The sequence below is a fragment of the Battus philenor genome, unplaced genomic scaffold (genome assembly GCF_028537555.1).
Source record: "Battus philenor isolate CCGP_79_NKW_IND1 unplaced genomic scaffold, ilBatPhil1.0.hap1 SCAF_27, whole genome shotgun sequence".
Classification (NCBI taxonomy): Eukaryota; Metazoa; Arthropoda; class Insecta; order Lepidoptera; family Papilionidae; genus Battus; species Battus philenor.
In genome coordinates this window covers 7,020,768-7,046,986 of record NW_027181690.1, presented here as the reverse complement: position 1 = coordinate 7,046,986, position 26,219 = coordinate 7,020,768, and the positions used below count along the sequence as shown (strand labels likewise).

General features: G+C 31.6%; 1 protein-coding gene across 1 annotated transcript in view; it reads right to left on the bottom strand.

The window, feature by feature from the left end:
• LOC137925442 (facilitated trehalose transporter Tret1-like) overlaps positions 1-25,539 on the bottom strand; it is a 31,834-nt gene extending 6,295 nt beyond the window's left edge. The window contains exons 1-3 of the mRNA XM_068768880.1: positions 25,375-25,539; positions 13,831-14,060; positions 8,187-8,356 (exon numbers count right to left, since the gene is read on the bottom strand). Coding sequence (XP_068624981.1) covers positions 8,187-8,356; positions 13,831-14,060; positions 25,375-25,495 — 521 coding nt within the window. The 5' untranslated portion in view covers positions 25,496-25,539. The remainder of the gene's footprint in view (positions 1-8,186; positions 8,357-13,830; positions 14,061-25,374) is intronic.
• Between the last annotated feature and the right edge of the window lie 680 nt (positions 25,540-26,219).

Here is a 26,219-nt window from a genome sequence, read left to right as displayed (position 1 = left end):
TTCGAAAACTTACTGACCTCTCCCTTGACCCTTCTTGCGGGTGGAATTTCATGAAATACGTTAACTGAACTCTACTCGAAAGGTATATTCCAAATATCTGATCTCTAGGTCTGTCGTTCCAGAGATTCGTGTTAAATCAGTAAACAGATGAATAAATATAAAATACTGATTGCATATGATAGTCAATTAAATAAAAATAGAGTTATGTTATAATGCCCCACATTTGTCTTTGAATCCGATACCGCTATGCAAATCAACAGCGTCTTCTAAAAAACACTCCTATATCCATTAGAAACAAATGAACTCTTATAAGTTTTCTTATGTATTAGAAAATAATAAACAAAGATGAATGATGAACAATAATGAACAAAATAATAAGGATAACTAATTACATTACATATTTATTATCATATTTAATTTGGAACGCTGGAAAACCGTGCAAGAGCGTGTATGTTATCATTGTTAATAGAATTTTGAATTTGGAATAAACTAGGCTTTTCATAATAAAAAAAATACATTTTAGTTATGACAATAATTACGTATTACGAAGATATTTTATAAAAATACGAGTAGATTATGTTGTAACAGATATCACAATTCTATTTAACTCTAGTATATTCTAATGTTATTCAAATCTGTTTAAGCTAATACTAACTTTAAAAGAGAACAAACGGTTGAGATGCGAATTGCAAATCATAGCACGCAATGTTGTCAAGACTGTACAATGACTCTACGCCGAATAAGGTATCCATGAAAATCGCGAGACTTTTCCTATTAATTCACACTTCTTATACTCTTAGCTTGTAGAAAAGACAAACTAAACGCTGGAGGCATTCTCTGCCAGTTCACCTTTCAAGAACTTGAGAAGAAGAAGAGAATCAAATGATGAAAAAGGGTATACCAAAATAAACTAACATAAACAATTCTAAATTCCCGCAGGGGTATCAATAGCCATGTAACTATGGGTGTTTACACCCATGTGGCTACATACATATATATATATATATATATATATATATATATATATATGTATAAGGAATGCCATTACGGAATGCGTATATATATATATACGCATTCCGTAATGGCATTCCTTCTAGAACATTCGTTTCACTTCGCACAATAGAATTTCATTTTTTTTAGTAATGATGAAAAACATCTCTTTGGTCCTAAAGCTCCATAAACTATATTTTATATTTCATAACATATATTTTATATTTATAACTATCACTATTTATCGATTGGAGGAACCGCGCGGTAAAATCGCGTAATCTTTAAAAATTTATTACTGTGGTGAAGACATGTATTTTGTAAATTTACACACGATTGTTAAAAAGTATTTATTGAGGGTAAACATATATTTGGCTCGTTGACGATGAAGCGCCGAAAGCAAGAAAAGAGAATTGTTGCTCGACTTCCAGACCGTTCGGATGTCTAAAATGTTACGTTATTATTTAAATAAATTAAGATCCGCCAAAACATTGTTTGATTTAAAGAAGATCTTGCTTTTTAAAACATATATACCTATATGATAAGAATATAAACATATATAGTAAGAAAATGAAAAAACTACCATTTGACAAAGGAACTACTAAAGTACATATCCCAATTTTAATGTCCATATGGTATCCCTAATTAACGATCAAAGATTCTATATTAAATCTATATAGATATGCTGAAATGGTGCGTACAGTAGCAATGATACTTTACGTAACATCGCTGGATTCGCTAGTGGCACGTGAGTAGAAACTTGATAGAAAATATATGCAAGCGATGCATGAAATCACCGTTAACTAATTGTACTCTATATCTAAAAGAAATTTTAACCACTACAATAAGGTGTAAAATAAGGGCACATAATGAACATAAAGATACAATATTATGCAACAATTTATTATTATATTAGTAACTTGCCAAACACTATCCAAGAAAATAAATCTCCCTGTACAACAATTCTCTTCAAACTTCACTCAGATCATCGACCAGTTCTACTTCACCTGAGGTCTGTAACCACGCACTCACTGACGAATAAAACAGCTGTAATTTGGTACAAAGTACGATAGTCACTTTATACCGCACCGATTCCTGACGACGTCATCTCTGAATATAAGGCACCGAATGTAACGCAAAGCGGTATACTCAAGGTTTATAAAATGTACAGTCGAAGATTGCACTAAGCAGATACCAATGGAAGATACTCCCAATGGGCTCTACCAGATAATATTAGATGTCTTATGAGACGCAAGAACGCAGCTATCAGCTATGATCCGATTCCATCCGACTCTTATCTCATGGCCCATGTGGAAACTCTAGCGCGAGTTTAGAGAAAGCATTGTCAAAGTTAATAACTAGATATAAGATACTCTCACAGAAAACTAAACCTTCTCATCATGCCTTCTGCTAGATTCTAAATTTTCTTAACGGAGAAGCATGCTCAACCATACGTCTTCTCTTATCTATTACTATTACGACTACACTCTGGTCTTACTGAATAAAAAAAAGAATTAATACAGAATGCCCCACCGCTATCCTGGAGAACCAATGCTCTTCCAGTCTCCTACTATAGACCCAGACCACCTCGTAAAGCTAGATCGAGAAATGAACAAAGCTCCTGAGAAACCCTTCAAAAGAATAAAGATCTTGTCACGTGGTCCCAGTTCATAAACCGAGGCACTATACAATTCTTTGACTCTGCAGTCACATACCCAAATACTTTTATTGTCGGGGTCATGTACGACACAACCCCTATAAGGCGCCAATTCCGATATTTCTATATCAAAGACATTTTGTTAAGTTTATTAAGTTTTAAAAACTATTTTATTAATCACCATTTCATTTAAAAGTTTATTTAATCAAATTGTATTTATTGACTGTCAGATTTTACCACAAAATTCTATATTCACATATTATATAATTTATGCATATAATTTATAAACGCAATCAAAACACTTCCGTGTTTTCAATCATAAAAATTCTTTATACATTAATAAAGTTCATCTGTCGAATCATAGCTTAAGCATGTACCCTTGATCTATTAAGTAAAAAGGATATAAAAAACAATAATTTATAGATAGTAAAAAACCAAGACGATGTGTATACGTATAATTTAGGCGTACGTGTAATATTAAAGATTTTTTTTTATTAGTTTTTATTCTTAAAAAGTAAAAGAATGTAGCGTTCACCCTACCCTCTGCATTGTTGGCCACTGCGGCCACAATATTTTTATTTTAAATCATTCTTCTGCGTTCGAATTCAAATTTGAATTCGAACGTCATGAGTAATGTGGACGCTGCCGTTGCGTTAGGGTCGTGTAAATTGTATATACTCTTTATAAATATGTGAATACACCTTCTTTGATCACTTTTAGCAATCATCTTCCTCACAAACATCCTCGGGTGATAAACACTTCCACCCGTTAAACGGGTATATTTCATCCGAGGAAGATCAGATACATTCTCGGGCGGTAATTCATCTCCGCCCCCTGTCCCGTATCAAATTATTAATTATTATCTTTTATGTTTGTAACATTAAATGTTTATTAAAAAAATAATTAATGGTTTAATTAATGTTAAATCTTTTATTTTTGGGTTTACAGTTTTGTTGCTATGTGTAAAAAAAATATTCGCTTACGAAGTATAATACACGTGGTACCAGATAATAAAACTGGCATAGATATTTTTAAGTCAAATGATTTGAATAAGACAAAAAGAAAAGTATATGATATTTATCTTAGACCTTTCTTTTCTAAATTTTGAATTAAAGTTTAAAGTATATCAGTTTAATTTCAGTATAACAGTTTTTAGTCGATAGAAATGTGTGGAACTTAGTTTGTCGACTCAGATAGTATATTGTATACAATAAACATGTTAAAACATTTAATATAAGATTTAAAAAGTGCAACTGTTGACTTTCAGGCCGGTTCCTCTCAGCGAGTTAATATTCAGTGCCGGTGATAACTTTAATTTAATTTTTTTTAATATAAATATAGAACCACTTTAATAAGATTCGCCACTGAGCCATCGAGATTTCTGTATTAAATAAATAAATGAACGAAGAAAAAAAGTGTTAAAGATATGAAAAAAATTAAAAAAAAAAGCGCTTTGACAATTACAGGAGATATTTCAAGAAAAATACTACAAATTAGGTAGGTCAAAGTCACGCGCTGGTCAACATACGTCAAAGTCGACGACGTATGACGTACAATGACTATTGTATTTACAAATTGTCAGACTTAAAAATCAAATTACCGTAAAATTGTAAATTTGTTTCGAGTAATAACATTCATCATTATTTCTATTGTATTTATTTTACTGGATCGTTGACATAAATATTAAGTTTACTATCTGTGCAACTTAAATGCATATATCTTTATATATACATTTTTCCCGTGTATACGTTACACAGCTACCATCTTTGATAAGTTTAAGTTTGGCATCAATAAATCTTCTTTTTTCTCTTTATTTTCTGTTTATATATTTTCTAAAGACGTATAAACATTGAATACAATATTATATTTGTAAAATAAAAACAATGACAACTTTTGTTTATGACGTTATAACCTAATTATAAACCAAAAACTGTAAAAAGTAACGGACACCCGTCTACTGCAAACAAACGGTGTCTCTATTTATATAATCAATAACAATAACAAAAAATATAAACAAGTTCCATGTTCTAGGCCAAGGCGGGTCGAGCTTTATTTTATACGTCTATCTTAGTTGATACTTTAACTTATTTAAAAGTAGAATAGGTTATTCAAAAATTAAATTTTAATAGTTCGATTACAGAAAAAATAGGATTGCAATAGAAAAAAAATAAACACGCAGGGAAAATTTTCCAAAAACTTCTGGAAGTACAAAGTCAGCATGGGTAAATAGTAAACAATATTTAATTTTAATATTTAGAAATTCGAATTTACGAATCACTTTTTTTTTGTTTATTATCATTATGTTATGTATTATTTTTCAAATCATTGTTTTTTGATAGGGTTTACCATACTTAAATTGACAGTTATTGAAATATATATTCACCCTATTAGAAATTCTATTTGTCTAATTCTATTAATAACCAAACAGCTGTTACTACAAAAGTAGGTTTCCTTCGAGTTCCGTCTATCGATTTGTTTTTGCCATTTCTTTATCGAAATACATAAAAACTTGATTCCTCGTGAACTAGGTTATCTCACATATCGTTTAATATTCTAGTACAAAACGATAGAAGTGAAATATTTTTTGACTTCTAGAGAGATTACTAGAAATTTTGTTGAACTATTCTAGTATCTATATAAAGTTATTATATTCATATAGCTGAAAAGACAAATCTCTTCGTAATGGCTGTTAATGGTGGTTAATGTTAAGACAAAGTTGCTATTTGATTACACCTACCGGTCTCATCGGAAATGAGACGAACATCACAGGGGACACTATCCCCCGATCATACTAGATAGAAGCGTTGTAAGAGTTTATTCCGCTACTTCTCCCAACGCTAATACTTTCTGAAGTGGTAGTAGAGATATTAGCCAGGCATTAGCAACCAGTTCAGCTGAGGTTTGGCCCTCTCGAACGCACTCGTGTCAGAATGCTAAGCGAGCGTTATCGACGAGTAACAGTCCAAGCCAAGGTCCCCTTGTGTTTGGTGCCAAGGGCCCTTAGGTTTAGTCGCTCCGTGGAGCATTCACCAAAGCGATCCAAAAGCTCAGCGGCCTCTCAATCTAGTAAAAGAGTAGTATGTGGCGGCCCGAGCCAAGGCTCTCCAAGGAGCCCTCGGGCTTCGCTATTTTGAAAGAGTTAGCCTAGGGCTAGACGGATTATTTGGCCGCAGTGAGAGTCCGGTCAGAAAAAAAAAATAAAGAAAAAAACTATGCTGAGGTTTTCTCTACGAGATATAATTATAAAAAGGAGATCCGTAGATGAATGATAGTAATTGTAATTGCCCTACGGATTGGAAAGTTAAAGTAGCAGGCGGCCCGCATAGCGCTCAGAAATGACGATTGAAGTAACCTCTAACTTCTTAAGTAAAAATAACGTAAGATAGGCGACACTGTTGGAATTGCCGGAAAATACAGAATACAGACCACATCCAACCAGTCTTATTTAAAATCTATGGGGGGACCTTTATCCAGCAATGTACGTCTAACGGTTGAATTAATGAATAATGAATCAGAGCATAAATTTAATTTAAAATTTCTCTTTGAGTCCTCGAAGTTATCTGTTATAAAATCTACTCTTACCGTCTTCAATTGTCTACCATTTTATACTCAGTGAAACTGTAATAAATGCCAACTATGCAAACGGTATTTAACGTGAATGGGGAAATAGCTTGTGCAAGATTATTGAACTCATATAAATGTAAATCCGCTTCTTAGGTTATAGACTCGCTAGTAAACGTAAACAAATGTTGGCTAGTCATTATTGTAATAAACAAACAATTTTAAAAATAGAACGTTTGTCATCAATGTTCTTTCATTATAAAAAGTAATAGCGTTTATGTTCCAATTATCTCAAAAAAGGGAACTTTATTAAACTTTTGATACTAAATAATTCTTTTAAAGCTTTAGGAAAATCCATGTATATTATATATATAGATATAGTTATACAACACATAATATCTTATGCATTATTTAAACCTTTCTCGCAACCTTATTGCACATTGCGAGATATCTTTCGTAAATAACCTCTATCAAAACAACATCATCAAATTAATAAATATTTATGATTATAAAGATATTTTATTAATTCGATTCGTATATCATCAATTCAAAATATTGTTGCAAGGTCGAATTATGTGCTCAATGTTCCGGGCATTAATAACTCATTGAATTGTAAATTTATTATGTTATTTATATTCCATGATCGAATTGTCACAGACTATTGTTTTTTTTTTTAGAAATTTATTTTCTGCCACATGAAAATGCCATGAAATTTTTAATTCATCCTTTTATTTCCAGGTACTGTCTAATATTAAAATTAAAAAAAATCAATCTGTATATTAGTTTGGGTGCATCCATGTATAAACTATTAAAAATAAAATATGTTTTGTATCTGTGGAAGCAAAACAAATCTTACAGTCTGTACCAATTATGTTTTGGTTTTACCGAATTTTTCCTAAAGTCTGGGTTTTACCAAATACGCCGTTTAAATGTTTCTTTTTATTCTTTTGTTTAATAAACCTGTTCAATGCGAGCAGTGACTGCAATAAATCGAAGTATGTACGTATTACTTTTGCGTCTAATTTTAAGCAGAAATCGTGAGTTGGTTTATGTACTTAATTTGTTTTTTTTTTTTGTTATTTACCTCATAAGCGAATGCCGGCATTTTTTCATTCTCATTATGAACAGACAGATAAGTTTATATTTTATTATTAATTTGAAATTAATTCATAAATCTTAATCTTATGCAGATTAAATTAAAACGAAAGCGGTAAAAACTTTAACAGATGCTATTTAATATTACATATATCCGTTTTGATAGGTTCACACGAGAAGTATATATCAATAACATTTTTTTAAATGCTACGTAATACAATTAGTTTTGCGCTATATATCCGGAAGTATTTAAGATCAACGTTTATTACTTGTAAGCTAGGCTAAATTATTGTCCGTTGCCAACACAAAATATTAAAATAACATAAAAAATTCTAGAATCGTCGTCATTTCCGCGTAATAGAAGACGGTTCTCTTGACTTTTAAATAAAGTCTTGAATAGTTTATAACACAGTTCCGGTTTAGACATGTGGAAATTTGTTTACATTGCCAATAACAGTATATAATATAAATAAATGCTTTAAGAAAAGATACTGCTGTATTTTGTATAAATTATTTGTTTCTTTTTCAACCTTGAAAGACACATAAATTACAAGTATATAAAAACTAAGTAACTGGTTTACTTGGTAATGTTAATTGGAATTAATTAGCGAACGTATAAGACAATTAGAACTATAATAAAAATATCATAGTAACCTAATGTATCCAAATTTAAACTAGTCATTTTATTGAACTGTTATATTTTTTTTAAATAATGATATCACTTTATACGAATGATTAGAAATAGGTTTAGCAGCAATAAAGCTTTTTGCTGACGAATGAGCTATATACATTCACACCTTCAATGTTTTTACGAATATACTTTCCACGTGTTAACAATCACCTTCTATTATTTAATAAAATACAAACTATATATATTATCTCTCACCTGTTTAAAATAAGCAGAGAACCAAGAGCACCTCGCAAGTCGATGTCACTGATTTCCTTCAAATATATCGGCAGGACTATGTAACAAGCCGAGCAGGGGATCCCGGCAATACCTCGCGCCAGGATCACAGCCCAAGGTTCGAGGCTCAGCAACTTAATTTGCCAATATGCCTACAAAAATAAAAATTCAATTAAAAATAAAATTGTCAAAAGTTAAATTTATGCGTTTGTAGAAATTGATTTCTTTGGTTTTTTTTTAAATACTTAGGTAACGTTGAGTGCAGTAGGACATTACGGACAGACTTGTTTTCTCGGGTATAATGAATAGTTCGACATGCCGAAGCAGCTCACATTATTATGCAAAGAAGTAAAGCTAATCCGGTAAAACAGCAACATGAAGCGGCCTAAGCTGATGCTCCTCCGGAAGCCATTGAGTTCCGCTACTTCAAAAGCGGTCTTAGGCTAAGAACACTTTGCGCTCTGCCCTCTCATACCCGCGGAATCTTCAAATGCCATTTGGGTAGCAGTGAGAGTCCAAATAACAAAAAGGAAGTAAAAGTCGTCGTGTAAACCCGTAAATCGTAAACAAAGCGAGTAACTACATAGAAAATTAGTCTTTCATTTCGGGGTATCTTTGGCGAGGAGTTCAACGATTCACGGATTTTCTATGCTCGAAATTTCTCCATGAAATCGTTCCAAGATTCAGGAGATTCGTAGACGACGGAAAGTAGCAGATGTAGTCCAGCGAACTGGCAAGTTGATGTGCCAATAAGCAGGCTTCAAAGCGCGCAGAACAGATGATCGATATGCCAAAGGGCTCTACACTGGAGACCATAAATAGCAGCGTTGGATGTCCACCTAGAAGGTGGAGGAATACTGATCGCTTCCAACCAATTATATTCTAAGTCTTACGGCTGAAATGATGATGATGATAGTAATTGAATAATCAAAATACGCTTGTATTTTCGATATTTTTGTACGGCTCGAATCATGATTGGTCTTCTAAATCTGGTGTCCAAGGAAAATGTTACGCAATCCACAGATACCAAGACACAAATCTTCAAATCATGACTAAACTCTCCACAATAGGTTCCCAAAGAGTCTTAAGTTATTTTAACCACGTCGCTTGCAGTAAACTACGTAATTTCGAAACACTAATTGTTGTGGGATTAAAAAAATACTAAAAGACCTCGAGTACGATTACCTAACCACCAGCCTGTTCAAGTCAAGATAGTAACGGGACTACTAATTTATTTGGCCCTGAGGAAAGTAGAAGATCAAGTAATATAAGTCGTCGACTGCATCACGGGTTTAAAGGCAAATGTAATCTTCAGCGATGAAGAAAAGATTAAGAGGAAGATATTGAAATTATTGTATTTATATATCTTAGAGTAGTATAGAAATACACGCTATTAGAAGAGCGATATTATTATTTCATTGTCCATACTTTATTTACAACATATTTGTGCATACTTTCATGACGGGCTAAAAATGTAAATGCAGTTAGTGAAGACTTTTTATTTGACGGTTAGAAAAAACATCGTACTGCATTGTTATATTGTTATAAAGATGGACAAATATTGCTAAAGATATAATATTTGAAATCTTATAATAAACTTTAAAATTAATTCCTTGATTTACCAGCGAAGAAAAGTTATTTATTTTTTTATCTTTAGAAGTAATTATTATCTACGTATGTAATTATAGATGCACATTAATTTAATACTGAAATTAATGTCCATTTAAAGGATTACGTGACTACTAGTAATAATGCAATGTACGTTTTCAATTTATTTTCCTTTTATTTTCAATTTAAGCATATTTAATTTACTTCTGCGCTTTAAAAAATCTAATCTTTAATGTGTATGGATAATGTATTTTTCGTCTTACAAGCCAGTATCTATGACTTACAGGCAAAGATCATACATATATTCAGCCACTGCATTGTGTACGAAAAAAAACTATGATACATTTTGTAAAGCGACTAAATATTGTTGTTTTGTATAAATCCACTGCATCAAAGTAAAAAATAGTACACAAGATAGGAAGAGACTTGTATTTACGTAAATAGATGTTTAAAAAAAACAGAGCAGAATGGACAATAGCCGGTCACAAAAAATGGCGGAATTTGTTTTTGTACAACATAACATTCTTTAACCTATTGAATGCCGTTGGTGTAAGAACAATTATTGTTTATTGTCATTCATGTTAAAGGAAACTAGAATTTCCTCAAAATGATCGGACGCTCTGTTTGTTTTTTTTTTATTGATTGATGGATTTTGTTTCCAAAACTTTATCTTGCTCATAGTTACTCTCTTTTTGTAGAAAGATTTACTTTTTCTATATCCATAATTCTAATTGTATTATATGACCCATCATCATCATTTATGACCCGTAAGGGTTCACTGAAAGGCATTGCTTCTTCCAAAGTTTGCCACGACGAGCAGTCTTGCTGCCCACATTCAGCGACTTCCCGTGATCTTGAAAAGGTCGCGGGTCCAACTACAAAGCCTCCTGGTATTGTTCATTACATATATCTGGGCTTTTGTTAATCTATTTATAGTTATATAAAACCGTAATTAATCTGTGACATGACATTGGAGTTTTGTTATTGTCTAAATAATCTTAAAAAAGAGGTTGTTATTTTATTAAATATAAATAGGAATCTAAAGTTATAAATCGTAAAAATAACAACATCGCATTTAACGGGTGCTATTAATATTCAAATAATATACATTTTATTATTCATTAATCATATGTTTCCGCATTTTTGGTTTTGATAAACAACATTTCACAAAATATAACTAATATGAGTTGTGGGCGGATATTTTTAAATCTTGAATTTTTATGTAAGAAAAATATTCATTACGGTACGATTTTAAAACTTTGATTTCAATTTAGCGACCAACTATCGGTAATTGAAGCCTAAGTTGTGGTTTCCATTTTGAGATTTTTTTATGATATATTCTCTTTATTAGTATTTACAGTTTCAACTAATTTTACCAAAGCACTAAAGCATAATCTAAAACTCTTTAAAGAAACTAATATCTCTTTCGTTTTTCTTCACCCTCGACAAATGTTGTTTACCTATCGGCATTTATAGATTAAACAAGTTTGAGACGACGGAACGCTAAACCTATTTACAGTCTAGACCTATTCACAGTAACTAAGTTCCCACGGGTTCTTTTTCGAAATGGACAAATGCTGTTTTCTCGTTTGCATTTATAGCCTTCACGGGTTTTAGGTGGTTTAACTTTAAAGACACTTAGACGATGGCTTCCTCGAGAACCTCGGCTCAGACCCTTACAGTAATTTCGTGGTTTTTAAGCTGACAATAGCTTAAGTCGTATGGTCACTAGATGGACGTTTCAGGTTGATAGCTCAACCTACCACTTAGGTTAGGATTCCCATATGCCGTTGAAAGGCAACTCAACCTCTGACGAATGTATACTATGTGTAAATTAAAACGTTATATAGTTATATCCTCCTTAGTGCGAAGAACAGATGGCGGCAAGTAAAATCACACCCCGGTCAGTGCAGCGTAGAATGTCCGATCACAAGGCAGACATAACAACCTTGTTAAGGTTTAGTAGATACTAGATGCAGGCTGATTCTTACCGGTCCTATTGGAAATCTTCTAGATAGGCCTATATAGCTGACGTCTTTCTAAGTGACATTATGACGATAATGATGAAAAATATTTTGTGTAATCAACGCATGTTAAAGTATAAAATACCAAAGGTTCAAAACATATTGCGCACTTAATGGAACTGATCCATTAGCAGATAGATAAAAATATAGTTATGTAGGGACAGGCTTCTGTTGACGCCGTCTACCGTCTACCGTGCTTAATCATACGAGTAAAAATACAAGCATTCATTATTTAATAATAATCAGTATTCATTTTCTGCGTCAACAAGTTGTGAGTCATATGATCTTCGTTTGCGATTTCCAATATTTTTTTTTTAGTAATAAGTTCGTTATAGTTGCTTTAGCATTTATATACGAAAATTGCCTTATTTATAAGATCACCGACACTCAATAAGACATGGAAGTTGACCGACAACATAATCAAGAAGGAGGTGGCAGAATACGGGACAAGAACAGACATTGTGGCGATCTTCGGAGTACGAGGAACCTATTCCTTGTGGTAGGTGTCTATCAACTGATATAATGGTAATGATATTTAACAAATAATATCAACCAGAAAATTGAAATAAAATTTCTGGGAGAATTGAACACATTTCTGAGAAAGCGTTTTTATGTATTAATACGACAAATTACATTTTTAAATATTTTTTTAGTAAACGTTAACGCTTTAAATTGCGGTAAAAGACACAAAAATAAATCTGTTACATATTAAGAGATCTACAAAAGACTATATTACCCGTATTTAATTAAAATGATTAGCTAATCACCGAAAATTTATTTACTATACATTTAAATTTTTATTCTTGTGCGATTAGATTCCCTTTCATAATTCAAATACACCTTTAGTTTTAACAAAGAATTTAAAAAATTTGAATTTTAAATAATTTTAGTTCTTTTTCCACCAACCACTACAATCGATTTAATTTTTTTAACAGTACTAATACTTGTCGAAAAGTAAATTTTCATTGACGAACAGTTATTCTGAAAATTACTTTAACTTGATTAAATATTTTTTTATAAATACTATATAATTATAATACTGACAAAAATAATAAAAAAAATTTGCACAAGTCATACAGAACGGGTCATGGTTCATCTTTGCCGCTTGCGTGACGAAGGTGTTTTGTGTTACAACTATAATTATATTCCACGATGTTATATAATCATCACACTATGACTTTATCATTTTTACTAAGTAACGTTGTTCTTGGTAAACGCGGCGTGGGTAGACCATCTACTAGGTGTGCTGACAATATAGTCTAGGTCACAAGATGTAGCTGGCAGTGCCTGTGCCTTGTAGTGTATGTTTATCGGCTGGCATGATGAACTTTGTCAAAATGTCATTCTAAGCATGGTTATTTAGAGAAGTAACGGTCATCATCGTAATCATTATTTCAAGTAAACTTTAATTAAAAGACATAGGCCTTCGCTATTGTTTTCCAATAGGACAGGCTATAAGTGATATTCATCCAACGTACCCCAACAACCTAAACAAGGTCGTCTGTCAATTTTGTAGATGTCAATCCAATTCAGAAACTTAATGCTTCGACGGCTATTAGTTCCAAACGCTTTGTAACCTGCCCACTGCCACTACAACTCGCCAAACCTCTGGGATACGTCTACTTTTGCTTTTCTATGGATTTACACATTCTTAATTTAATCTTGTAGAGGAATTTTGTACATAGCATTCTCTATGGTGCTTTAAATGACTGTTAGCTAGCCAATGAAACATCGAAGTAAGAGATCTAGTTTCAATGCATTTAATTACATTATTTTTTATTTAGGGACTTCCACGAGATTTTTATGACGAAAGAATCATGTACTTTTACATGATTCTTTCGTCATAATATGAGCGACTTCTAGATCCATTCACTCTACCCTACACAACAAGTATATCTGTACCGTCGTCTTTCTTTCACATAAGATTAACAAGGTATTATAGTTTGTTTGTAAATCAATGGTTATAATATATTCAAAAACAAAAATTTACTTACAATAAGTGATAGTGTGGTCACCAATGTCATGACCTTCCTCCCGTATCTATCGGTTAGGTAACCCATAGGCGCACCGAAGATGATGGCGGATATATATGTGACTGACGTCACCCAGGATACATCTGTGCTGGTGTACGGCTCTGGAGAAGGACCATCCGGAGACTGCAGAACAGATAGCATCGGCGACAGCCATCCTTGCACCATGCCGAAACTCAGCAATGGTATTGTTACTGTGGACCAAAAAATATTTTTTGAACACTGAGGCATTCTGGTGCAGTCTGGATCATGGTGCAGTTACAACCAGTTGACAGGTGTGTGGATGTCGAGATAGCAAAAAGGACGTTAATAATATTATATATACCATAGACGGCCAACCTACGGCTCTTTGAAGGATTATTTGAAGCTCTCGGTATTATTTTAATGTTCAGAACAACGTACTTTAATTAAATTATTTTAATTCACTTTAAAATTCGTGAAATCTAAACACCCATAAATTTTAATATTAAGAATTATCAAGAAAGAATTGTAAAACAATTATATTTAATTTTTGATATTTAAATTCATTCATTTTACATCACTTTATTTTTAAGTATTATAGAAAATAATCATTATTAAAATAAATATTTTAATGCCCTTTTTACATACGCGAAAATTTTAAATTTTGAAAATTAGCTCAGACTATTAGGGAGCATAGCCTTAATTACAGTTTATTAGTTATTATCAAATAGTCAGCATTGGTAGCCCAGTGGTAGATGACTGGACTTGCGATCGTAGGTCACGGGTTCGATTCCCGGGATATAATCTTAATTCATAATATAGGATTGTCACTGCTCACTAACAAGTTTAAAAAGGATGGGCAGTATCGTATGTTACGTAACATAATACCGCACTGCAATCGCCAATCCACCTACCAAGCGTGGCGATTATATTATATCCCCCTTAGATATCTTTGGGTGACGCATATGTCTGGCACTGGGCGTCTATGGACTAAAACAGCAACGAGGTAATGTCATAGATATATTTTATGATACATTATTTAATTATAATACAAAAGAAAATTTTAAGTGTAATTGAGGAATGAGTTCTTTTGTACAATAAAATAAATTTTAGTGTAGTTGTATTTTGTTAATCTCACTTATTTTACTAACTATTCCGTACGTGATTCGTAATTGAGTTGTTCCGTAATGTTTTGGTTTTTGTACTTATAAAATTAAAAAGGTTATTTTTTCACGTTCTCCCTAATTATAAATTGAGAACTTAAGATAAACAAATATTAATATATTCAACATTAATAATAAAAAAATATATATGTTACGTGTAATTCATTAAAGTATTACGTCGTATGAAAGTTAACAATGGTAACTACTTTTTTGTGGCGCTCCATGCACGCGACTTATTATGTCCTATTACGTCTCGTTACGAATTATTATCGATAATTCCTCAGCATTTCATGTCATTAGAGAAGCCATTTATTAACTCACTGCACATATTGTATGGATGTAGATACTAGCATTCAATCATTTTAATGATGGTAAATAAATCGCGGGCATATTTGCTATATCTACACCTACTTCCAATCATTCTGTATAAAGTGATCACTCTATTATATGACACAATAATCTATTTTTTCTTTTAGATGCGACATACTTATCACTTCTGATAGAATGAAGTCTGTAGAAATAGATAGTAAACAATAGTCAATAAATTTTAATATGCAGTAATCCCAAATGTAAAAACGCTTATATTTACTGTGTTATCATTACATTTTTTAATTTTTTCTGAAGCATATATTTAAAAAAAAATGATGTACCATAAATTAATTACAAATCGAAATGAGCTATACATTCACTCCTTTAAAACCTTTACACCTAAAGTCTATTGCCTTTTATATAATTCAGTTTCTTTACTGATAGTGTAGTAAAGATATAAATATCCATGAAGTGTATTGTCGAAAATCGAACCTGGGATTTGTGATCACAGTTACAGTCCTGAACCCTTCGTTTATAGTAGCTTATGCAACTTTACAGAAGTGGTAATTTTAATTTTGATATATTCACAGTTTAGAATACGGCACTACAGGAAACAACCTCAAAATATCGACCGCCATACCTGCGTAACTAGCTCACATTTGCGACGTACGAATAATTTAAATTTCTTTACTCGAAGTATATATAAAGGTCGAAGTAAATAAAAACGAATCAGTAAATATTGAGCGCAAAATTTGACAGCTACTCGTACAGTTCGTCGAAAAATTTACTTTATGTATTCGTTGAGTGACAAGGAAAATTCTTAAAAAAAGAAAAATCAACACTTCTCCAATAAAAACCAAAAAGTTACTTAAAACACCAAACATTTGGCATCAGTTTTAACCAAAAAAGTTCTATTAGAGTGATTTTTTTTCTTTATTCACAGACCATAGCGTATGTGCCTTTGTTTACCTAAAAAAAAATTCCTACTTTTTTTGCTATTTTCTGCAAGTCGTAGAGTTTACTAAGTCTCTTTCTTAATTTAAATCTTTAGTTCTTAAATCGTTGGTGACTTGTTTGTTCTTCACGACATTCTAACAATGTCTGTTTTTTTTTTTTTAACATTATTTATAACTTTTGTATTACAATTTAAAATTAGAATCTTACAAAAATATGTAATATACCATGTAACGCTTGAAAAAGCTCCATATAACAGATATACTGGCCACTGCGGCCATTTATACTTTTTAAAGTTAGTTTATTATTGCTCATTCGATTTCGAACGCCGATTTGAATTCGGACGCTGGCAGTTAGATAGTCACTATCATTGATTTTGGGTAAAACGTCATTGTAAATAGACTTCTTAATGTTACTTACATCAAATATATCATAATTGGATTTAATTTTCCCGCTTACAAAGAAAGATAAAATATGTGCACGGGAGGTTTCTACCGCCAGCCGTAAAACGCGTTTATATAATAAAACATTACAATAAAACTATAATTATAGTAATTTTAAAGTCTTGCAGTGTACCTAATAAAAACAATTTTTTTTGAGTAATCATTCTTTATATTTAAGACATTAAAACCTTGAAATACACATTATTTGTTTCTTTAATCGGATTGCGACCGGTGAAACTTTTTACAATGTGAGATTTATTGGCGCAATCCCTTAATATATTTACAAACATTTTTTGTTACTTAAACCTAACTAGCCTAAACAGAATAATTAAGGTAACGTTAAGTAGTAACCAGAACAATTATTTTCCCTTCTTGTAAACACTGTTTACCTGGTATTTCTAACAAAGGTTCATAAGCAACCCTGTCTATTGTCTTTAGTCTTGTTAATGTTTTCATTGTAGGAACTCGAGCCCCTTTTCATAAGTAGGGTACAAATAATAATCCATTACTCGGTTCGGCATTCAGTATAGATTCGAGTCGTATAAATTTCCTCAATACAAGAATGTAATTTCATTAATTCTAAAGTATTTTTGACTAATAAACTATACAGGCAGATTCAGTTAGTTTATTCAATCATGTCAGCCGATAGATGCTCTCTGCAAGGCCATGGCATCCACCAAAGATCGTCATGATGAACTGTCATTCACTACCTATATCCATCAAGTCAGATATAAAATGATTGGCCTCTAGTAAAATTAATGATTTTATAACATTACATTTTTACATATCATTCCCAAGTTTCTACGATAAGATTGTAATTAAATTTGAATAAACCTATTAATAACAAAATACATTATTTTTATTTCGAATTCAATTACAAATCAATTAACTTTATTGTTAAATGAATTAGTTATTAAGTGATTTGTTTGACTTGTAGGGATAGTATAATAGATAGTGATTTATATATTAAAAGGTTAAATTTATTAAAGTAATTTACGTTAATTTGTTTACATTATTATATATTTAGAATTATATATACTGAACAGCGGTAGCCCAGCGGCAGAGAAATAAGCCTTGCGATCGTAAGTCGAGGGTTTGATTCTCAGAATACAATCTGTGGATTAATGTGTATTAATTATTTGGGATTGCCACTACTCACAAACAAGTTTCCAGAGGATGAGCAGCAGCGTCCTCTAGATACCAACGCCAGACAAGCGTGACGATTATGGTGTATCCCTTCATAGATATCTTTGAGAAAGGCCTATGTCTAAGATAAATTATATACATTATAAGAAGGCTGCGAGAAGATCCCAATTTGATGTAAGCATCTATCAGCTGACACAATGATGAAAATGATCATCGTTTTATTCTCATTAGGCTTTATCTTATAATAAAAAAAGATAAATATACACAACTAATCTATACAAATAAATAAAATTGAAGTGTTTGTTTGTAATATTAAAATAACCGCTTTATGCATATGAGTACATATACATCATCGGTAGATATACCAAAATTACATTTTTTTGTTTATTTCAGTCTATCTATCTATTCATTCCTTCTAATCACTGAAATGGCTGGACAGGCTTTGACGGGATATATACTAGCAGGTAGCTGATGTAATAAGGAGTAATTGACGATACGTTTATTTTTTAAAAATCTTTCTACATAATAACATAATGACACACACAAAAATCAGTTCGAGCTACGGGAAGCGGGCGTGAGATAGGTAATTAAAAATAAAGAGTGTATAGATAGATTTATAAAATACGAAGTACGAACAATGTAATTAAGATATACAAATTAGTAATTGAGTACTGTAACATATATGTCAATCATATATGTATATATATATATGTATATAGAAACATACGAGTACATATATATATATATATATATATATATACATAAGCTAAATGCTTAGAATAATTTAAATGCTTTTTAATTTTTAAACATAGAACCTAACAGCTAAACTGGATTCTGTAATCTAGTTCTGCAACCAAATTTATTTTAATAACAATGTTTGTACGCATACCTACTAAATAACCCCAATAGGAGAACAAGTATAAAACAGAAAAGTTTCTAACATTTTCCAAAAAAAAATTAGTTATTATTTAAATAAAACATGAATTTAATATTGTTAGATTTCATTGAGTAGAATAAAATTATGCAAAAATTTCGCATCCACGTCGAATGTTACATGCGAATGAAAGTATTATAAAGGCTGTTTGATTAAGGAAATGAAGCTTTCTTTTTATATTTAATTTACTCAGGGGCCGACACTCACACCGTTCGCAAATTTTATAATAAAATAAGAAACACGTTAACTGTTTTACTGAAGTATTTGGATACAAGGTCTTTTGAAGGTAAACTTATTGAATATCATCACGACTTCTGTCTCTTCCTCTAAATAGAAACGGTATATTCGCTGACCGGAGTTACAATAGCTTAATAATCGAAATTCACAAATTAGGTTGGACGTCAATAATTGACGACTAAAATTACTGAAGAAATATTTACAAGTTAACATTAAAAATACGGTAGAAAACAATGAATATCTTAAACCTAAGGAGATAGTATGCATTACGTAAAAAAATGTTCAGCAAATAAATTGTCTCTTTTTTAAGAGCGCCTAGCTTAAAACCTATTTTAGAGGAAGGATTTGACCGGATTGGGACGCCGCAGAAGTCCTAGACCGCTTTCTTTCGACGGTCAATGGAGTGACTAGGTTGGAAGGTCCCCGCGAGAGGATTTCGACTTGGATTGGCACTCGTCGATAACATCCGCTTAGCATTCCGACTAAGAGACGCCCAAGAGCTTAACTTCGGCTTGGTCCGTTGCTATTGGCTAATATCACTACTACCACTTCGGAAAACATTAGCGCTGGTAGTGAAACACAAAAGTTAAAAATTATGTTTAAGAATCGTAAATTGTTGACGAGCTTGGCAATGTTATCCGAACTCATACTAACTCACGTACTAAACAAGAATCAGTTGCCAGACGTTCAGGACTTGGACATAAGTAATCTATGGGACAAGCTCATGTCAGCACTGGAAGTCTGCTCATGTCACTACTGCTGAAATGATGATCACAATGATATTTATAACATTACTGCCGCTTTAGAGCGTTTAATTCTTACAGAAACTCGAAACCTCAAAGAATCATTACTATAATAAGTTCTTCACGAGACCTTCACAATACAAACGGACAAACACCATTTGCTTATAATAAATAAAGTAATATTGCGACGAATTTATCACTAAGAGGTTGAATACCATTTTTAGTAACAAAACAACGCAAACACAAGGGAGATTCTTTAAAATAACAGCGTATCTGTGGCCATTTTTGTAAACAAACAATTTTTACAGCCAGTTTGTATATTAATAAAAAAAGTAAACAACTTCTTAATTATATAAAAAATAAAAATAAACAGTTGAATAACCTCATACGGAGTGGACAAAAATTTTTGGAATCCGTATAAATCAAGCCTCGATATGATATATCTTTAAATTTACCGTTCATGCGCATCGAATTTCAATAGATAAGTAAGCCAAGAAAGTTTCGAACCTGTTTTCGATTCTTTAACAAATTATCTCGATGCAAATCCTAGGTGACGACTTTCACCTAAATAGTTATGCCTCCAGCATATGAATATTGTTTTGGACGTTGGCGCCGCACTGGGCGACGCTCTTTTTTTAATCCAGATCGTTTCGCATTTTGTTTCTCTTGCAACCAGTTAAATTATGTAAATAACAACTGTGTAAACTTCAAAGAGAATTTTTAAGGAGGTTCGGTAGGGTTTAAAACTACTTTTTGAAAAGAATCTATTCTAACGTTGTTAATATAATTATACGGGACATTATCAGAAAACTTATTTAAAAATATCAAACCATAAGAAACAGAAATTTCACAAAAAAATTAATTTAATAAAGATACCAGCTTTATGAATTTTCGCAACAACATGCTACCTATTTTAGATGTATTCTCAACCCTAAAAGTAAATGATTCAAGCCGGGCCTAAGGCTTGTATGCCAACAAGGTGGATCTTTAATCCGAATACACAAACACATATAGATTAAATTGTTCATTTTGATATTTAAAATTACCCAACGAATAATCGAATAAATAATTGTTGCAATAGGAAAGAATTTAAGTCATAATAATATAACATATATATAGTACCAACTAGGAATGCTGGTCTGTGGAGAAGAGTTGACCAGTGACACAGCATTTTCTTTTTTTTTCAATCAATAATTGACCATGTTTGATGTATAATTATAAAACCAACCAGGTAAATGAGTTAACGTTTCAACATTAAATAATATACATGAATAACCAATATCTAAAACACTTTTTTCGTTATATATTTTAATTTTAAATTGATAATTGATTATCCTTAAAATATTTTAATAATCGATGATAATTGCTTTAAAATAATCTGTTTTTTTAATCTACAGTAATAGTTTTTTTTTTACATTTCCGCTCACAGATTATATAAACATTTTATACTTGTTTACTTTTTTTGTATAAGTATTAATAGTAATAGAAGTGCGTGACTACAACATTTGTTGTATATAATATAAGTAAAAAGTATATCTTATTAATACTTCTTGCGCATAAAAATACAAAAAAGGGGAAATAATGAGTAGTAACGTTTTGTAATTATACACGCATATATAATTATATATAAACAAATAAATAATCAAAGATGGAAGAATACATTTACCGTGACAGCAAAATCACGTTTTAATGATTTCAAATGATGGTGTAAATTACTCTTCAATAATGTTATTTCTTAAAGGCAATAGAATAATATTGATTAATTTACAATTATATTAATAATGTTTACTTATAAGTTTAATATGCGAACTACCGGTTTGCAAAAAAACTTTTTCAGGTAAAAAATCAAATTTATTAAACATTAATGACAATACAATTACAATTTTTTTATCCTGTTAAAAATATCAAAAAAAGATTCTTATGATTAACAACAGTAATTAAAACAAAATGACAAATGTAGTAATGAGACAAAAAATATTAAAGTGCTTTACTTGTATTACTTAAAGGAAGAGGAAATTTTATTACCTGTAACAAGGCATTCAGCTCTAACCTTCAACTGTAAGTTGTATTGTATAATATATCCTCCTCTATTACTGTCATGAACTGTACTCTTTTGCCAATAAAAAAGGTTCTATTTATTGTTTAATGAAGGACATGATTGTTCATGGCACCGACGGAAAATTTTCATTGTTACCGACATTGACACGTTTTTTGATGGGTTAATTGCCTTTAAAGTTTACAGTCACTCAACTGACCATGGAGAGGGCTATGCTCGGGATTTCTACGAGATTAACTCAAAAATGAAAATGTCTGTATACGAAAGAAAGTAACCGAGTAAGCCCAACGGTACAGCAACTTAAAGTGGTAGTGGGCAGGCATCACAGAACGGATGGCCACTGGTAACTTAAGATTTTTTCGTAGAGACTACGGATCGACAACCTCAGCTTGGGACCTCTGCCTAAAAATTAGACCGGGAAGGTGGTAGACTGGATGCAAGCCATGTCCTATCAGACCTATCAGAAATCTATAGGAGAGGTTAACGTCCAGTTGTGGACAGTTTATAGGGAGAGTAGTCTGATCGGTGAAGTTGAACGCCGTTGAGAAAGGTCTACTTAAACATGCTTCGCGAGGCGATTGCCCATGATATCATACCCGGCTACCTACAACGCGATGAACCTAGTACTCGCTCGGTGAATCCATGGAATATGGACGAAAGAAGGAGTATGGAAATAAAAAAATAAAAAACGTGAAAAACTCATTTGCTTGAAATGTAACATCCCTGCCTCACTCGTGGCAGTGGGAACGAGATGTCTTCTAAATCGGAGACTATTAAAAATCCATGGAATGCTGAGAAGTTACGTCCTGTCCAACTAAGAAGTTAAAAACATATTTTCAAAACCCTAGGTCACATATAGTCACATGCATTAAGTAAATACAGCGTCCCTTTACCGTATATCGATACGGTGCACTGTGTACATTGAAACTGGACTAACATCAAATATTTGTTCCCAAACTGGTAATACCGGAGGGTCCGCTTGACCAACGCATCGACGATGCCGTCGACTATGACGTGTATTCATAAAGTTGTACTTACACTACAAACTGAAATAGCTAACAGTTCTGGGATCTTAAACGTAGGCTGTGTTAAATTATTACTTAAATAAAAAATAAGACTTCACTTTTTTATACGCGCGTATAGATTATATTTGTATTGTGCTTATTTATTATTATGATAATAACATTTAACGGTCCAAAATTACAATGACACAAGAAATATGTATTGTATGTTATTATTATTCTCAGTCGTTTAACTTCGTTGCTGAAGGTAGAACCTTTCTTGTAAAGCCTTGATCGAGGATTCGATGATTTGCTTCAACAGGTCGCTATAACCTTTTCTGAGTGCTTCTGTTATTGTGAGGTCCATCACCACCCACACAGAATCTACCCACCGGGTTGTTAGTTACCGATATAAGTTGAGAATTACAGCTACACACATAAGGTATATAGACAAGACAAGTTGAATCTCAAATTAGGGAAAAAGTATTGCGAAATATACATTAATTAAAAAAGATGATGAAATTTTTCAAGTTTATTAAGTGATTCTTTTTTAATATAATATAATTAATATATAAAGTGAGACGAACACTTAGGCGGAAACTCTAAGTAATCTGTCGGAAGAACTCCCAAGACCTCGGATTGGGCTGTCACTCATTACGCAGAATAGAGTGACTAGATTTATGGGCCCTCTCGATGAGAATCAGCTAGTGCTATTGGTCGTCGATAATACTCGTTTAGTATCCCGACTCAAAGGCGCCCGACAGGATTAAACTTCAGTCGATTTATATTACTTGGCTAACATTGCTGCCACTTCGGAAAACATCGCCGCTGCGAGAAGAAAAAGTGGAAGAAACTCAAGCAATACTTCTATCTCGGTTGATTAGAAGTAGTCTACCTTTATATATTCCTAACTGTCCGGCGAGTACGCCCTGGAAGGCTGTCGTCTTCATAAATTGTTTGGACAGATGTTAAGCCAGGGTGGGTGAGACAGAATCTAAACTAGAGGTAATATTTATTAAACGAGTTTAGATTTCCCATGCGGGAGCGGCTAAAAAGTTTGAACAACAGTGTTGCCTTGGCAAAATCCCCAAGGGTTTGAGGACGTAGAGCAGGACCAGCACAGAATTCTATCCAGCAGATGGACAGATGTTCTTGTTACGGTTTAAGAAAACGCTAGAAGCAGGTTGCCTCCAACCGATCCTATTGAAAACGAGAAGCCTATGTCCATTAGTATACTTACTGACTCTACGTCTGAAATAGTGATGATAAAAAGAAGGCAGTGTGTAGGCATTTAGCTTGAATCTCTTTGACATAACTTAAGAAATATTACGGGATTGTGATCGGTTGTTACTAGAGTTAAATAGCTCTTGTGAGGGTAGTAAGTAAAACAAAAAACATCTGGTAAGGGTGACCTCTTTATATCGGGCGCATCGAATGCTTATCACTACCATGTTTTATATATAACATCTGTGTACACTTCTAACTTTAACATATATTACAAAAATAATTCAAAATGTATTTTTCGTTGCTTTAAATTATTTACTGATTGTTTACTTGTTATTTTGTAAATAAATAAATGATCATAGTACGTTATAAACCCTCAAGCAAAAAAATATCTTATAACACGATCACTACTTTATTTTAGTAAATTTTCCTGTTGATCAAGATCGATTTATCAAAACGTCAATCTTAATTAATCGATGTTTTGGCATGAGAAGATAATTAAAAAACATTTTAATAATTTCAAAGCGTCGAGGAGTAGTAATTGTTATGTTTTTATTTTAATATTTGTTTTATTAAAAACACCACGCTTCGAGATGATTGGAGTAAATACTATAATATACATTTCGCAACATTTTTTATAATTATAAAATGGTTATTTGAAAATAATAGACAAATTAAAGTAAGAAATATAATAAAATAGCTAAAGAAAGTATTTAAATAAAGTTTCTTTTATTTTATTAGTCCATGACTCATCAGATTTCATTAAATCCAACTTAATGTTTACTTGATTAATAATTATCTATTTTTAACCATACTTCTGATCTGAACATAAAAAAAATTAAAATGTGCATATTACGCATAAAAATTTAAATATAAACGTAAATATGACTGTTACAGTTTATCGTAACAAATTTTTATGCACAATGAATGTATTCTCACACATAACATAACACTTGTTTACATACACATAACAATTGCGTCACATATGTTTATATTTCAGTCTTCATCATGTACATGCACAACAAATTTTTGACCGTACTCTTATTCAAATTTTTGCTAACAGACCGTACAGTTTTTCTTATTTTGTGACAATGTAAAATACATAGTAATTTGATATTTTAAATATTTCGTAATATGCCACCTCGATATTAATTTAAATATTTTAAAATGTTATTATAAATTATTCAGTATTGTTGACTACCCGCGATAAGAGAATAAACACTAAAAAATATTTAAATTAACATAAAGTTAATGTTTTTAAATAAATTTTATTTATTTTAATATATGTGCAATTAGAATTTTGATGTTATGATGAAATTAAAATAATTGTCACTTACTAATTGTTGCAAATAAATACTGATTGATTCTCGTTCCATTCTGCCACATTAATTTTGAAATTAAAAAATTCATCTCACTTTTCTCTAAACTTTTCTGTGTCACTGTAAAATTTTTATTCATCCAGACACCTTGGTGTCTTCTACCGGACTGGTCGAGACGGTAGGTGAACCGCTCTCATCTTAAAAAACATACGCTAGTTTAGTGTGAGCAATTTTTTTTTTCACGTGGCCATTGTTCTCGAACGTGGAAATGAAACAAGTGCACAAAAAGTATTTACGTGTATTAATTATTTCAAATATTTGTTCTTTTTTATCTAAAAAGTTTCTATTTAATATACATATATATAAAAATCTTCATATCCAAAATTTAATGTTATATTTAACGTGTATTTATTTTGTGAACTAATTGGATGTATAAATAGAGAATTACAGTAAATAATTATTTATTTATTCCAAAATTAGAAATGACAATTATTAATTACACAAATAAAACGACACTGTTTTTTAAAATTAATTAAAAAAAACTAAATAACGTTCATTTTTTTATCGTTGGTAAACTTCTCTTTGTATTTTTTTCTCTGCTGATTAGCAAGTGACCGTTGATAGAATTTTAGATATATATATACATATTTATAAAAATAAAATGGCCTTCTCATGTTGATATCCTCTAACTATTATTTAATCTTGCAATAAGTTTTTCAAAAGTAATAGATTAAACAATAATTTAATATTCTTTTTTACGTAATATAAATTTGCGCAGTACATGAGCTATTACGTATTATAATTAATTCATTCATTAATATATGCATTATATAGTTTCGTCACACTTATTAGAAATAAATTAT